The sequence below is a fragment of the Dromiciops gliroides genome, chromosome 3 (genome assembly GCF_019393635.1).
Source record: "Dromiciops gliroides isolate mDroGli1 chromosome 3, mDroGli1.pri, whole genome shotgun sequence".
NCBI classification, from domain to species: domain Eukaryota; kingdom Metazoa; phylum Chordata; class Mammalia; order Microbiotheria; family Microbiotheriidae; genus Dromiciops; species Dromiciops gliroides.
The window spans coordinates 613,224,147-613,240,811 of NC_057863.1; the positions used below are offsets into that span (position 1 = coordinate 613,224,147).

Consider the following 16,665-nt stretch of genomic DNA (forward strand, 5'->3'; position numbering starts at 1 on the left):
TTCTTAATGGAGCCTTGTGCTCCTCACAATTGGCATTTGTTAATGTAGTTGACTAAATTATTTGGAAAGCATAAGATCCCCCTTCCCCATTATAGAATTAAATTAGGGCTTTGCTTTGGGTCTTATATGACAAAGCACTGTAGTTTTATTACAGTGTAAAGGCTTAAATTCTCATTATAAATTTATTTTAAAACAGAAACAGTTGTCACAGCAATTAAAACTATTTCAGGTAAAAGGAAAAGGAGCTTCTGGGAGTTTTGTGGTGGTCCCAAATGCAGGAAAAACTGTTCAGAAGTCTAAAGACAGAAAGGTAAGATGTATATGTCCACTATATGATTACTATATTTACCTATGTTGGTTTGATACATTTTTTGTGAAGTTTTTCACTTTCCTTACACTTAGACCTAATTTTCTTCCTCTATTTTATATGCTTTTTATCTCATATCCTTCCTCACCCCCAAACACACAGACACAAATGTATACCATGATATTTAAACTATCTCTGTGCTAGATTATTGACATACGCTTCCCAGATGTAAACAGCCACCCTAGACTGTGGACCAGGTAGCCATAGAAACTCTTATTTCTCCCAGCTTTTCCTCCCCCACTCCATTGTTGTTGGAGACTTAGTGCTGCCTAGAACTCCTACCCTCATCCTTCCTTACAGCTTTCCTCTTCCAAGTGTCATTTAAAGATAGAGGTGGCAAATTTGGTGGTGATGAAAGGGGAAATGGATATTAACCATTTCTGTTCCTTCACCCAACAGGGCATCCCCAGCCCTTGAGATTTCCCATGACCCAGAGTCCTTTTTTTCACTCCACCTCAAGTTCCTGTGGCAAAATGCTGGGGATGATTTATAGGTTTATCTGCAATTTATATCATCCATTTGTATAACCAAATTCAATGAACACTGTTAAGGGCTAAAATTCTAGCTAAACTGTCTAAAATATCCAATGAGTGGTCGCCAATAAATTATAAGCTTTAGCAAGAGTTAGACTTTTAAGCATTTATTAAGGAGAATAAGAATTTGGTAAAGAGAGAGAGAAAGGCCTAGATTCCTATCTATTAAAGGGAGAGCACATTTCTAGCTCTGCTCTCCACCAGAGTCCAGAGGAAAGAGTGTCAGTCAGAGCGCTACTCTCTTCCTTCTTCCTCCCACTACCCAACGTCACTTCCTGACGCCAAAGAAAAGACTCCTTGTCTTGCCCTCAAAGACCTTCGCTTCATGGGCGGAACTCTTCTACAGTAAGTCTCCAGCAGGTGGCGTCATTCCAATCGTTACAACACAAACCTACTACAGTATATGAAAGATCTCACCGTTATCTGTGTGACCTTTATCTTTCCAGATCTCAATAGGAGAGAGGAAAAAAAGATATATACGAAGGAACCTTTATACACTATTTGCTTCAAACCTTTACATAATTGTACTTCAGGGACAAGAAGGTGGTAGGGTAAATGTAGTGAGACTATTTTGTTTCACAATCAGAAGAAAAAAAGAACAATGCTGTTGGAAAACAACAGGGGAGGGTCACTGAAAAGGAAATTGGGCCAGCTAGTGTCTGGGGTCTCAGAAGAAAAGAGTGTCAGAGAAATGTCAAACTAACCTCACTCCTTACCAAACTGAATCTCTACCTAGTACTAGTTCAAGGTAAGAGTTGTAAGAGACAGATTGCCTTTGGCCCCTTCCCAATCACAGAAGGAGCTGGGAGATAAGGGGGTCCTGATGCCACTGAGGGGTGCAGCAAGGAAAAGATACAACCTTGGCATCCTAGGTTGGAACTCAGAACTTACATTCCCATAGAAACAATTGGAAATTAGAAGGCAATTGAGACTATAATTAAGCTGCCTTATGAATTAAATAAACTTTCAGGGAGCCAACTGGGAACCAATCACTATTTCTAAGATCATGTGGCTAGAAAAATAAATAGTGCAGAGAAGTTTTAAACCAGATTCTGAAAACCACCTGTGGGTAAGTTGGAGGTTGACTGTTATACATACTGCTCAAGGCAAGATTGTTCCCTTCATCTTCATCCTTGCAACTCTTTGCATCTTCTCCCACATGTGTGTCTCTGACAGTAGATAGCATACAGATTCTGAACAAGCTCAGTTGCAATACTTACCCTAAGTCATCTGTCACTTAGCACAGGGCCTCACATAGTATTCAGTGCAAGCTTGTTAACCATTCTCTGTTACTGAATACAGAGAATGAATTCTTAAATGCCCCCCAAATCTGCCATGATTTTAGGCTCCTCTGTATATTCTGGGCTCACTGAATCTAGGTGTAATATCCTAATGGAGACCTGTAGGAGATCCTTCTACAAAAGGGTTCCACTAGTTTTCAGACCTACTGTATGCTATATACTATATATCATACCCTCTGGTATATAATGTGTTTTGGATATCTAGAAAGAAATTAATACTTCTCCCAGCTCCATTGATTTAACAATCAGTAATTTGTAGAAGCAAAACATATATGTAATAAAAGAAAAGGAAATGCAGGAAGGACATTTAGCACTTGTTGTAGGCCTTGTCAAAGCTTTCAACAGAGTGAGGGCTCCTACATCATCTGCTCTATTTGGCATAGTGTTTTACACGTTGAAGTATTGTATAACAAAATTTTATATATTCTGGAGTGACTTATATTTGGGATACGTTGCATTTCAGAAGAGTAGTTCTACATTAGCTCCAGAACAGCAGGTGAAATTGGAAGATGTTCTCCCACTGGCCTTCACTCGCCTTTGTGAACCTAAAGAAGCTTCCTACAGCCTGATCAGGAAATACGTATCTCAATATTATCCTAAACTTAAGGTGGATATCAGGTATGGACACGTGTGAAATTGAAAACATGCATGCTCTGAAATGTTGGAATTTTAAAATGTCTTTCCCTTGACCATTTCCAAGATTGGAGGTTGGTCAGGGCAGTGAGAATGTCAGATGTTAGGGATGGTGCTCTTCTAGACACAGCAGTCAAAATTTTTTCATGGGTTGTTGCTTTTCTTTCCTCTGACACCCACCCCTAGTATCACATTTATAGTCAGAGATTTGAGAATTGGATGGGATTGAAGAGGTCATCTCACATAAACTCCTCATTTTACAGATGAAAAACAGAACCAGAGAAAAACTTAGCCCAGATAGTCAGCATATAGTCAATTAATGGCAGAGCCGAGGTTGAAATATTAGACTTCTAGCCCAGTGTGATTTCCACTGTACCATTGTGTTTGCAGTTTGTAATACATAAAATGATAGGATTTACATGTTCAGTGTTACTAAGAAGAACTGTGGTCAGGAACTTTAATTTTGAATGCTTTTTTTAGTTATTTTTAAGGTTTGTGTGGCATTCACCTGCCTTCATATATGAATTATGTAGTATCTATGTATTTTTAAGCCTAACACGTAAAATTATGAAGAAATTCTTGTAGTAGTTAACTTATAAAAGATATTGCTTGCATATATTTTAACTGTCATTGAGTTCATCTCCCTTGCCTGGTTGTGAGTTTGATGTTACATATGTGAATTTATTTGAGTTTGCAGTCACTAGAATTTCTCTTTGGAGCTGAAGTTGAAATTATACATTGAAATGTAGATAGGGTAATTATTTCACAGTTAATTGTGTTCTGCTACATAATAGCTTATCTATTTATGTACATGGGTCTTCAGTCTGAAGGGTGAAATATTGCCTGTTATTTAAATAGAATTATTAAGATCTGGCCTGAACCTTTTTTACAGAAGAATACTATTTAGAGTATAGAATAATATTTAGTCTAGTGCCAGTTCTTGTTTTGATAACCAAGGTAGGCACATCAAGTTGCTAAAATTTTAATCCAGAAGCAAAATTTTTAGAAAACGATTAAATTTTTTTTCAGAGTATCAAATTTACGTGTTAATTAAATAACTCATTAGAATTTAACACATGGAATCACAGAACCATTAAGTTGTGGATCTGTGCTGGGAGATTCATTGAAATAGCTTTTGTATCCACAAAAGCAAACTCGGGGGGAAATATAGTATGAACACTTAAACATGGAAATGCATTCTGCTTGTGAGTCCCTCTGTTGCAAGATTACTGGTAGTTATGGGTATATGTAATAGTTCCCCAGCAGTTTTCTCTTCTGTGTGATTCTGTAGGACTTAAACAAAGACAATGAACAGGATGTTAGCTTTTATATTTATATATATATATATATATATATATATATATATATATATATATATATAGAATCATAAAATGTTAGACCTAGAAGGAACCTCAGAAGTTGAATCCAGTTCCCTCATTTTACAGCTGAGGAAACAAAGGCTTCTAGAGCTAATGGGATTTACCCTCAGTTGCAGAGCAGGGACTCAAACCCATTTCTTTTTACTTTGTCTGCAGTGTTCTTACCTTTCTGACTAATGTTGTTTAATATGTGCCTCACTGTGACTGAAATCACTTCTAATGTATTTCATCAATATAGTCCTGTCAGGGGCAGCTAGGTGGTACAGTGGATAGAGCACCGGCCCTGGAGTCAGGAGGACCTGAGTTCAAATCCAGCCTCAGACATTTGACACTTACTAGCTGTGTGACCTTGGACAAGTCACTTAACCCTCATTGCCCAACCAAAAAATAAAATAAAATATATATATAGTCCTGTCAAAGTCTAAAGATGGGAAAAGCAGATGGGAAAGCATGACTTGTTTTTAGTAGCTATCAGTTCTACTGAAGTGTAGCTAGAAAAAAAAAGAGCATATGTTGGAAAGAGGACTCATGCTGTGGAAAGGAACTGGACTGCTGTCTCCAGAGACCCTTCCAACACTGACATTCTGTGATCTTACTAAGTGAACAAGTTAAGATCATGTCAGAACAGTGTTGGATTTCTGATACCAGCTCTTGGCCTTAAATGAAGTGTACCTAAAAAGGGCTCGTTGAAGATATATTTGCCTAGAGTCTTGCGAATGTAGTCAAAGGGGCTTTAAATTGAGAAGAGTGAGTAAGGAGAACAGAAGGAAAACCTGCCCAATAATTCACAGGAGACAAATCCAAAAAAAGAACCAGCAGTGAAACCCATTGTCTTAGACATATTTATATAAATCTTAGAGATTCCAAAGCAGGAAGGTAAGTTTGATCTCGTTGAAACCCATCTTTGGAACATGACTCTGTAAGAATACATCAAAAGGATGAGAAGAAATTGTGTATTAAAAAGATCTACTCCTGGGGCAGCTAGATGGCACAGTGAATAGAGCCCGGCCCTGGATTCAGGAGGACCTGAGTTCAAATCCGGCCTCAGACATTTAACATTTACTAGCTGTGTGACCCTGGGCAAGTCACTTAACCCCAATTGCCTCACAAAAAAAATTTTTAAATAAAAAGATCTACTACTGTGAAGAAACCTAGAGGAGAAAAGCCTAGTGGAGAATATTTGAGTGAAGATCAACAGGAGACTCAATCATCAAGCATTTGTTAAGCTCCTACTATGTAGCAAGTACTGTCCTAGGAGAACCAAACCATATTCTTATGAAAGTATACTTCACACTACTTAAACAGAAGGAGGAAACAGAAGAGTTCAAGAAATAGTTCAAAAGCCTAGCATCGAGGAATTATATGTACTAGTAATGATACCGAAATTCAGTTATTCAGACATCTGCTAGAGCTCTTGGCCTAAGGCAGAGCAACTGATTCTTGGCTCACTTTATTTTTTTTTAATTAATTAATTTTTTTTTTATTTTCAACATTTGTTTAGATAAGATTTCCAATTTCAAATTTTTCTCCCTCCCTCACCCCTCCCCTAGACAGGTAATCTGATATAATTATATATATATATATATATATATATATATATATATATATATATATATATATATATATATGTAAAATAACATTAAACATATTTCTGCATTAGTCATATTATAAGAGAAGAATCAGAGTAAAAAGGACAAACCTCAAAAAAGAAAACCAACAGCACCAAAACCAAAAGAAATAGTATGGTCCACTCAGCATCCATATTCCACAGTTCCTTTTTGTTTTTCTGGATTTGGAGAGCCTTTTCCATCATGAGTCCTTTGGAACTTTCTTGTACCATTGGATTGGTGAGAAGAATCTAGTCTATCACAGTTGATCAACATATATTGTTGATGATACTGTGTATAATGTTCTTCTGGTTTATCTCACTCATCATCAGTTCATGCAAATCCTTCCAGGTTTCTCTGAACTCCTTACAGCACAATAGAATGCCATTATGTTCATATACCATAACTTGTTCAGCCATTCCCCAATTGATGGGCATCCCCTCAATTTCCAATTCCTTGCCACCACCATATTTTTGTACATGTGGGTCCTTTTCCCTTTTTCATGATCTCTTTGGGAAAAAGACCCAAAAGTGATATTGCTGAGTTAAAGGGTATACACAACTTTATAGCCCTTTGGGCATAATTCCAAATTGCTCTCCAGAATGGTTGGATCAGTTCACAGCTCTACCAACAATGCATTAGTGTTCCAATTTTTCCGCAGCTTCTCCAACATTTATTATTTTCCTTTTTTGTCACATTAGACTTGGCTCGCTTTAAATGATGATAATTTTATTCTTCAAAAGATGCCTGAAAGCACCAGCCCTGGATTCAGGAGAACCTGAGTTCAAATCCAGCCTCAGACACTTGACACTTAACTAGCTGTGTGACCCTGGGCAAGTCACTTAACCCTCATTGCCCCACCCCCCAAAAAAAGATGCCTGAAATAGACTAATTTCCATAATGATTATTGATGTAAAAATTTAAAAAATAAAACATCAGCAGGGATATTACAGCAATATATCAATCACAAAGGTCATAAACTATAACCAGATGAGATTTTTACCAAAAATGTAAGGCTGGTTTAGTATTAGGAAAACTGTAAGCATAATTGGCCACATCAATAACAATTATATCAGTAGATGCCCCTGAAAAACCTTTTGACAAAATATAACACTTATTCCTTTTTAAAATGCTAGAAAGCATAGGAATAAATGGAGTTTTGTTAAAATACTAAGTAATATCTATCTAAAATCAAGAGCAAATATTGTCAGTAATGGAGATAAACTAGAAACCTGTCCAGTAAAATCAGGGGTGAAGCAAGAGTGTCCATTGTCATCATTACAATTAAAATTTGTACAATGCTAGCTATGGCAATAAGACAAGAAAATAAAGGAGTAAGCTTAGGCAATGTGGAAACAACTATCACTTTTTTGCAGATGACATGATGATGTACTTAGAAAATCCTAGATAGTCAACTAAAAAAACTAATGAAAACAATCAACAACTTTAGCAGAATTGCAGAATATAAAACATCCACCCAAACCATCAGCAGGAAGAGATAGAAAAATTCTATTTAAAATAGCTGTAAACTGTATAAGATGCTTCGATGTGTACCTGCCAAGACATCCACAGAAACTACATGAACCCAGTTAAAAAGCACTCTTTACAGGGAGCGGCTAGGTGGCGCAGTGGATAAAGCACCGGCCCTGGATTCAGGAGGACCTGAGTTCAAATCCGGCCTCAGACACTTGACACTTACTAGCTGTGTGACCCTGGGCAAGTCACTTAACCCCAATTGCCTCACCAAAAAAAAAACCAAAAACCCAACAACAGACAAAAAAAGAAAGAAAGAAACATAAATACTTTAATGCACTGTGGTGAGGTTATGAACTGCTCTAATCACTCAGGAGAACAATTTGGAAATATGCCCAAAGCACTATAAAACTCTACATAACCCTTGACCTAGCAATACCACTACTAGGTCAGTATCCCAAAGAGATCAAAGGATCATTGTTGTGCTTAAATGGGGTTTTATAGATAACTGAATAGTGGAGTTTTCATCATTTGGAAGTCTATGTATGTTCAAAATTACACCAGAAAAAGAGGTGATAGGGGCAGCTAGGTGGCAGTGGATAGAGCACCAGCCCTGGAATCAGGAGGACCCGACTTCAAATCTGGCCTCAGACATTTGACACTTACTAGCTGTGTGACCTTAACCCCAATTGCCTCACCCACCCTTCCCCCCCCCCCAAAAAAAAAAAAGAAAGAAAAAGAGGTGATAAATTGCCTTGTGTCTCTTTTGGCTTCAGGAAAACTGTTATGTGCTACAAGGTGTCTGTAAATGGTGGTTTGGTCAGTCCTGTTTTAAGAAAACAAAACATACGAGCTTAAAGTTGAAGAGATCTTCAAAAACTATGTCTACTAATTTGTTGTCTTGGATTGTATGATTCTCACTGGTTTTGTGCTTTTTATTTTACCCTCAGACCTCAACTGTTAAAGAATGCACTGCAAAGAGCAGTAGAGAAAGGCCAGTTAGAGCAGATCACTGGCAAAGGAGCTTCTGGGACATTCCAGGTCAGAGGCCAAAGGTTCATTTTTAGGACATTTGGCTTAATCCTTTTGTTTCCCTTGCTCCCTTTTATATTAATGGGGTTGTTTTTTTGTCTTCTTCCTGAACCCACTTTGAAATATGCTGTGCATGTGTTTTTCTTTAGTAAGGTACCTTGACTGTTGCTAAACTTTTCTCTTTGTTGTTATCCTTACAGGGATTATAGGGTTACTTATTATTTTCACTAGTACACAGCTTCTTCATTTTTCAGATTGCTAAAGGGAAGTATTCTCTGATATAAAAAGGATTTAATTCATTTCATCCATGAAAATGTAGTACGTATTCTCTCAAAAGCAGCATATGTGGAGTGCATTAAGTGCTTTTGCACAATAGTTTATCCTGTAATTCACATGAGAGTTGCAAGTTAACTGATATACCTATAGGGGTAGTTATACCTAGGCCTGAGGAGCTGCCAACTATTTATACCTTGAATGGTATAAAAGTGGCAGAAGGGAGAAGAGAATAACTGAGAGTGTCCATAAGGGGGCTTGGGAATTTTAAATAAGTTAGTTTAGATTCTTAGTGGTTGGAAAGTAAAAGTCCCTAATGCGACATTTTAATTTAAAACATATCTGTGCTAATGCAGGAGCTCCGACCCACCTGGTGCAGAGGAGTCTTGTCTTGACCTGCTTTGGGAGAGTGTTGTCTTGATGCTTTTCTCTTCCTCCTTGGAAAACAGCTGAAGAGATCAGGGGAGAAACCCCTGCTTGGTGGAAGTCTGATGGAAGATGCAATCCTGTCTGCTATTGCTGCCATGAACGAGCCGAAGACCTGTTCAACAACTGCTCTGAAGAAATATGTCTTGGAGAATCACCCAGGGACCAATTCTAATTTCCAGGGTAAGACTCAAGTGTACACTCAGCATGGGCAGGGGAGCTCACTATGTTTGCCCAAGGACTTTGCCATCAGTGCCAGCATGGACATACCACAGGCCATTGTTGTTGTTTGTCCTTCATTCTTGAAGAGGACCATAATGGATGTCATGACTTGCAATGAATTGGATTTAAGTGAGGAAGGGCTGTGCAAAGTCACCAGCCTCACTCTTTCCTCCAGAGCCATCTGGGTCCAGTGGCAAGATATATATCAGGACAACTGGAGATAGCCAAAGATGTTTAAAACAATTGGGGTCAAGTGACTTAACCCAGGGTCACACAGCTAGTCAGTGTCTGAGGTAACATTTGAATTCAGGTCCTCCTAACTCTAGGGCCAGTGCTTTATCTACTTAACCACATAGCTGCCCCTGTGACCACAGGGAGAGATGGTACCTTCCTTGTGGAAGTGGAAATGCAAAGTAATCAGTAATTCACCAGCACACATTTACTACACACCAACTGTGTATTCTGTGCTAAGAACTCAGTGAAGGTGAGGATGATGACATTGTTACCCAGAAAAGAACATTTAAAACAGGGGATAAAGAAGTAGAGTGCCATGAGATCAGATGAGGAAGGACCACTCCCCACTAAAGGATGAAACCCTGTTCATGGCTGGTCATCCCTCATGGGTAATAGAGCACTAGACCTCATTTCAGAGCCCAACCCTACTACTCTTGCCTTGGGGATCTCAAACAAATCACTACAACCTGCCTGTGTGCCCCTCATCTGTAAAGTGAAGGGCTGGACTAAAGCATCTCAAAGATCCCTTCCAGCACCAGTTTTATCATACTGGGGTGCATAAAAGGGAAACACTGGTAATTAATTACATGAAGATTTTTCTATTCCCAAGCACAGTTGTTTCTGAATGTTCATTTAATAATAGCTAGCACTTACATAACTCTTTAATCTTTGCAGACCACCTTGCACATTAGGTCATTTGATCCTCACACCAACACTGAGAGGGATGTGTTGTTATTTTTTTTTTCTATTTTATAAAGGAGAAAACTGAGGGACAGAGATTAAGTGATTTGCCCGGGGTCACATAGCTAGCAAGTGCTGAGAATGATCTTCCAGAATTGCCATCAGCACTCAGCACTCTAACAACTCTTACCACCCAGCTGCCTTTTATTTACGTAAGGGATTTTAAGACTTCTTTAATTTTAACCTGAAACTAAGCAAGGAAATGAGGAGAAAAATGTGGAATTTTAGCTCAGAGAAAATTACAGAGTGGACCAAAGCAAATGATTTTAAGTTTTAAAACATGGTCTTGGAATCTGAATAGTGTTTTTCATGGGATGTGCTATTTACTTTGTTATTTGAGGACATGCTTTCTAGAAGTGTTTTTCTTTTCATTCAGAAGTATCTCTTGTCACCTGAGGAGGGAGTAACTGAGGCCTGGGCTTCAAATGTCTCCTGTGGCCAGTTTGGGGAAAATGGGAAGGAATGGGGGCTCAGGAGGAGGAAATGGATTGAAGGCACCCAAGTCACACACTGAGAGAGGTGGTATAAGATGCAGCCTCATAGGTTAAGGGAATGGTAGCAGTTTTGGAAAGCCCAGTAAGGAATCAGACTCAAGATTGGAGGAAGGAAGCTCTTTTTCAAGGAGCTGAGATGTTTTAATAAAAATAAAACTTATTCCACTTAAGTTTTTTTTAAAAAGTATCTCTTGTCAGAGGAGGGAATTGTTCATGTGGCATCTTGTACAAAATATCTGTGGTATCTTTACCTTTCCCTTGTATTATGCTCTTTCATTTCTGCCTACTTTGTGAATTGAAGGAAGATGAGTATTTAATTTTTTAACAAATGGAAAGCTTCCTAATTCGACAGTTACTCTTTGAACACAGAATTTTGGTGCATATTCTCAGTTTGTGTCTAAATCCACATTGAAAAACAACAAAAACCTCCCCGTGCCTCATGAGGTCACCGTGTAATTCCTGTCTACTCGAGGGAGTTCAGTTCTTGATCTTAGAGAACTAGGAAGCATTGGAATAAATTTCAGGAGCTCCTCAAACTATCCTTGGCCCTTGCTGCAGATCAAGAGAGTGTGTCCCCTTTGGGTGGCTGTGGAATGGATTCCTTAAGGCAGCTCTGGTCTAAACTCTGCTTCGTGAGACCCTTTGGATGTCATCAGAATGCAGACATTTGAACTTTAGCCAGAGTTTGCCCAGTTATTTCCCAGAATATCACATGTTCTCCTAGAGCAGGGGTTCTTTACTTGGGATCTGTGAATATGAATGAAAAAAAAACACCTTTATTTCAGTAAAATCGGTTTGGTTTTGGTTTTGTTATTTTGGTTTTGTTTTTTGTAATCCTGGGTATCTTATTTTATGTAATGAAAAAACCAGAAAAGGCCAGACTGCTAAAAAAGACCACAACAAAAAAAGATTAAGAACCTTAACCCAGAGGCACCCGTTTTATACAAAATCAGAGTATTGGTTGATAGATTTTTGCTTCTTGTTCTCAGTGCATCTACTGAAAAGAACCCTACAAAAATGCGAAAAGAATGGATGGATGGAACAGATCTCCGGGAAAGGGTTCAGTGGAACCTTCCAGCTTTGTTTTCCATATTACCCCAGGTAAAGAGAAGTTTTTACAGATAACATGACCCATTGTACGATACAATTTAGTTTATAGAATCATAGACCTGTCGAGCAGGATGAAACCTTAGAAATCAGCTGGGGCCTAGATTCTAGGCTAATCTTTGCATCTTACAGATGAGTAAGTAAGGTCTATCTAGGAGCCATGTATTTATATCTGACTAGTTTTTAAAAGTCCCTGCTCTCAAATCCATTAGACTGTGGGTTGTTTTTCTGTTCCTTCTTTATCTGATTAATAATTAAATTTTGGCATCTGATGCTGCAAATTCCAACTTATACTGTCCTGTACTGTGGTCATGTAGCATGGAGAGCTGAAGGGATTCAGCATCATCTGCTCCCACATGCTTTAGTTTTGCTTCATAACTTGTGGTATGCAAGAGAGTCAAGAATTCCTACCTCATACATGTTGTGATTCTCGGGAAGTAGAGAAATCCAGGTGCTTCTGCTTCCTATTGCAAGTGCTTGTGATCCCACCCATGTCAGTATACCTAGTGATGGAAAGCTCAGCCCATCCGTGCCCTCTCAGCTCTGACTAATATAATTTAATCTTTAATAAAGCTCTATGATATGCATCCTTAATATTTTAAGGAGACTTCATTGTGGTCTTACTCTACTTTGGGAACAAGCATAAATTTTATTGGTTTAATTGTGTGTTGGGTTTTTTGTATTTTACAAATTAAATGGTCTTAATGTAAATTTCAGAGCCCAGTATATTGTGGTCTTTATTGGGTGTTTTTGGTTTTTGGTTTGTTTGTTTTTGCTGGGCAGTGAGGGTTAAGTGACTTGCCCAGGGTCACATAGCTAGTAAGTGTCAAGTGTCTGAGGCCAAATTTGAACTCAGGTCCTCCTGAATCCAGGGCCAGTGCTTTATCCACTGTGCCACCTAGCTGCCCCCTTGTGGTCTTTATTTATAGGCTTACGCATCAGGATAACCAAGAATTCTTAATATTGTGGACAGAGAAAAGTGGAAGATCTTAGCTTTTGATACCATATGGCTTTTACAAAATATAAAATACTCAGTCCCTTTCGGGATTTCAGGTTCTGAACTGCTTTGTTTGGATGTTTGGAGGCATGGAGTACTGGTGCTGATTATGTACATTAATTAAAGAAGGCAGGTGTGTGTGTGTGTGTGTGTGTGTGTGTGTGTGTGTGTGTGTGTGTGTGTGTGTGTGTGCTCGCGCGTGCGCGCTTTCAGAATGAATTGTAACCTCATTTGTAGTCATATAGGGGGCTGGGTTATTTTGCTTGTTTTGCTCTCTGCTGTTTAAGTTTGTGTTGTTCTGACTGTCCTTAATAGGACTTTGGTTTTAACCTGAGTTCTTTTCACAGCCCAGGAGTGTTATTTCCAGAGAAGCAGCAAGGTGAGGAGTCTGATGAGGATGATTCAGAAGAGGAAGATGAGGAAGATTCATCTGAGGCAGAAGAATCTGAAGAAGATGAACCACCACCTAAGAAGAGGTATAGAACTCGAAATTGCTTTCCATGAGAGAAACAAATTGTGTCTGGAAGAAGAATTATAGGTCACAGAATCAGTAAGTGTTGTAGGGAGAAGAAGCTCTAGAGATCATATATTCCATCTGCCTCATTTTACAGATGAGGAAGTCAAGGCCAGGGGCTTCTGAGGAGAAGAAATTTACAGTTAGAAGGGCACTAAAAAGTCATCTGTTTCAGTCCTTTATTTTAAAGAAGAGGAAAGTTACACTTGAAGAGCTTAAGTTATTTACTGAATGTAACATAGTTAATCACAGAAACTCCTTTAGCACCTCTGATTATTTCCTCATTTAATGATACATTTGTTTTTAATCTTTTCCCTGAATCATCTTTCCCAGTTGCCACTTTAAATCAGTGAATTGATGATATTCCTGAACCAAATTCTGTTCTTTATTCCAAACTTTGCCTAACTATTTTTTGCAGGAGTCATTAAAATCTTTGCTATTGCTGGTATATACTTTATTGCAAAACCTTCTTAAAGATTATAAGGTCATAGCATTTTAGAGCTAGAAAGAACCTTAGAGATCCTTTAGTTCATCCCTTCATCTTACAGAGGTGACATTACTCACCCTGGATCACCTAGCAGGTGGCAGAACTGGGAATAGAACCAGCCAGCTTGTAGGTTGTAAGCTTCCTGAGGACAGAGAATACTTTACAGTTTGTATGCCCAGGACCTAGCACAGTGCCTTACACTTAATAAATCCCTTATTGAATTGAATAGTGAGTGACATAGCTCATACTACTCTGTATCTAGCGCTACTCTGCTGAGAGAGTATTTTAACAAGTGGAAAGTGTATTAATTTAAGCTTTCTTTTTGGTACCTAAAAGTTCTTGAGCTCTGAAAGGAAAGCCTAAATGTTAACCAGAGAAGCAATATTCATAAGCACAGCGAGTGCTTAACTTGGTATTTGGCCAAACAAATAAAAACTTAACTTGCAGAACTGGAGTTGGGCAAGAACTTGAAGGAAATCCATTAATTTTGTATCACTTTGGCCAACTTTGACATTTCATGGTGTGACCCTAATCATCCACAAGAATTCCCAGCTATGTCTTTTGACAAAGCCAGCAGGCTCTTTGTCATTCTAGAAAATGGGAGCACTTGTATATTCAAGCTTTTTCCTTTTGCTTTTCTTCTTAACAGATTGCAGAAGAAAGCCCCAGCTAAATCCCGAGGGAAAGCCACCTCAGCAAAACAAAGAGAGTCAAAACCGAAGCCCAAAACCCCTGCTGCCCAGCGAGGAAAAGCAAGACCCCCACCCAAGAAAGCCCCACCCAAGGCCAAAACCCCTGCCAAGAAAACCAAACCAGCCCCACCAACCATCAAGAAGGCTGGTAGCATCTCTTCCAAGAAGCCAGCAGCAAGTGGAAGGAAGGAAGCAAAATCTTCCACCAAGGGCAAATCCAGGAAATCTCTCAGAGGAAAGAAGTGAAACTACAGGCACAGGGGTACCACAATGAAATTCAAAATCTTATTTCTTAAGATCATTGTGCATTTGTTTTAGTTTTGATGTGTTAAAAATTGCATTTTTTTCTTTGAAAAGCATAGGGAGGGAAGATAAAATAAACCAACTTAGTCATTTGTTAGCTTTAGGTACTATTCTCGGTACCCGTCCCTCCCTTCAGTCATTTTAGTTTCTACAACAATTCAGGACTTTTTTAGACCATGTAATCTATAATTGTTCTTTTTTCCTTTCCCTCTCCCCCCACACCTTTTTTCCCCTCTTTTTAGTGGTCAGCTTAGACTATTGTTTGGTTTTTCTTTTAAACAATTACAAAGAAGATTTTTATATTTTTAGAAAGCTTCAGGAAGAGAATGATGTGGCATCAGGTACTAAAAGTAGAAAGGGAGGCAGTATGACACTTCTACCTTCAGGGTCTTCTATGTTGTAGCTGTAGAGCTTTCTTTTATTTATGAAACTGTTCCACCAACTCTCCAACAAAAACATAGGGGATTCTTTTAGCTTTTGAGAAATGGCCCTTTCTATTATGATTCCATTGAAATCTGAAAGGGTGAGGCTCCCGTGGGCCATTTGTCATAACAAGAAGCTTCCTGGTCTCGTAACTGGCCCAGATCAGTGCAGTCCTTCCACATCAAGCACAATTCTCACATCACTTGGTTTTTTGGGTAGATGGCATCACAGAAATGCTGTGATTCCTCTTGTCATCAATCTGTTAACTGAAAAACAGCATATAAAAATCTTCTTATTCAAATGTTCTATATATTTTTTAAGACTAAGCGCCTGAGTTATCACTTCCTGTTTGCTGTTTTAAAGGGAAATGTTGGAGAGTTATATGGTCGCTAATGTAGAGATGCTGATAAGTGGGAAAACATGCAGTTTGCTAAAATAAATGAAACTAGATTCCAGACCCATCTTGTCCCCTCCTCCCACCCCCCTCTTCCTTTCCTTGGCACCTTTGACGTCATTTGGGTGGCTTCGTCTCTGAGATTTTTTTTTAAGTAAATGAAGCCTGACTACCTAACCCTTTTTTTCTTTGTATTTTGTTTTGGTATTGTGAGGTTGTGTTAAATATTACTAAGCTTTCTATCTGAGAAACTTCTATTTCTGATTCTTAATTTAACTTCCCTGTGGCACTTAAATTTTTATTGTCTTAAGATATTCAATGTACATCTTCTGGTCCTTTGAGTACTGCCAGAGGCTAAACCTGTTTGTTTCCTATTCATTCCACGTGCAGTCTGTTTTCTGGGATCCTTTCTGTAGCCTCAGTTTGGCTGGGGAATGGACTTGCGAAAATTAGCTTGATTTAGATTCATACTCATGTGTGATCCCATCATGAATTTATTGGAATTTGTGTTGCATGTAAGGCAATCTTTCCTGTTGTAAATCTTCCTTTTTTATGTACATATATTTTGAAAAGTATGAATAAACATGAAATTTAAAAAGCTGTTGAACTGGAGCTTATATTTAAACTGTTGTGGTTTATCCCCAGAAGTAGCAGAACATCACCCTTACTTTGAAATCTTTTCCTTCTTGAGGTATTAAGCCATTTTCCCTGTTAAGCTTGTTTTGGAATACAAGTTCCTGTTTGGTTGTTTTCATGGAACCACAGAATGCTGGAGTTGAAAGGGACCTGCCCAAGAATCTCCTTTACCTCTGGCCTCCCCCAGCCTTTGCTTGAAGACCTGCAGTGAGAGGAAGCTCACTGCCTAAATGTTGCCATCAAACCTCAGTTTGCTTCCTTGGAACTTCCACTCCTTCATTCTGGTTCTGCCCCATGGGGCAGAGAGACCCGCCCTTGGATAGCTCTTGAATCTTCTAAACCTGAAGACCGTGATCCTCTCACCGAGCATGTTACCTCTCCCTCTGATAAAAATATT

The 16,665-nt window shown here is 38.7% G+C and overlaps 1 protein-coding gene across 8 annotated transcripts in view; it reads left to right on the forward strand.

Moving 5' to 3' along the window:
• Window positions 1–16,239, forward strand: part of HP1BP3 (heterochromatin protein 1 binding protein 3) — a 34,911-nt gene extending 18,672 nt beyond the window's left edge. For all 8 annotated transcript variants that reach the window (XM_043990703.1, XM_043990707.1, XM_043990708.1 and 5 more), the window contains 7 exons: window positions 230–310; window positions 2,665–2,819; window positions 8,244–8,334; window positions 9,048–9,207; window positions 11,705–11,816; window positions 13,167–13,295; window positions 14,470–16,239. In XM_043990703.1, the coding sequence (XP_043846638.1) occupies window positions 230–310; window positions 2,665–2,819; window positions 8,244–8,334; window positions 9,048–9,207; window positions 11,705–11,816; window positions 13,167–13,295; window positions 14,470–14,758 (1,017 nt within the window). In that variant the 3' untranslated portion in view covers window positions 14,759–16,239. The remainder of the gene's footprint in view (window positions 1–229; window positions 311–2,664; window positions 2,820–8,243; window positions 8,335–9,047; window positions 9,208–11,704; window positions 11,817–13,166; window positions 13,296–14,469) is intronic.
• The last annotated feature ends 426 nt before the right edge of the window (window positions 16,240–16,665 follow it).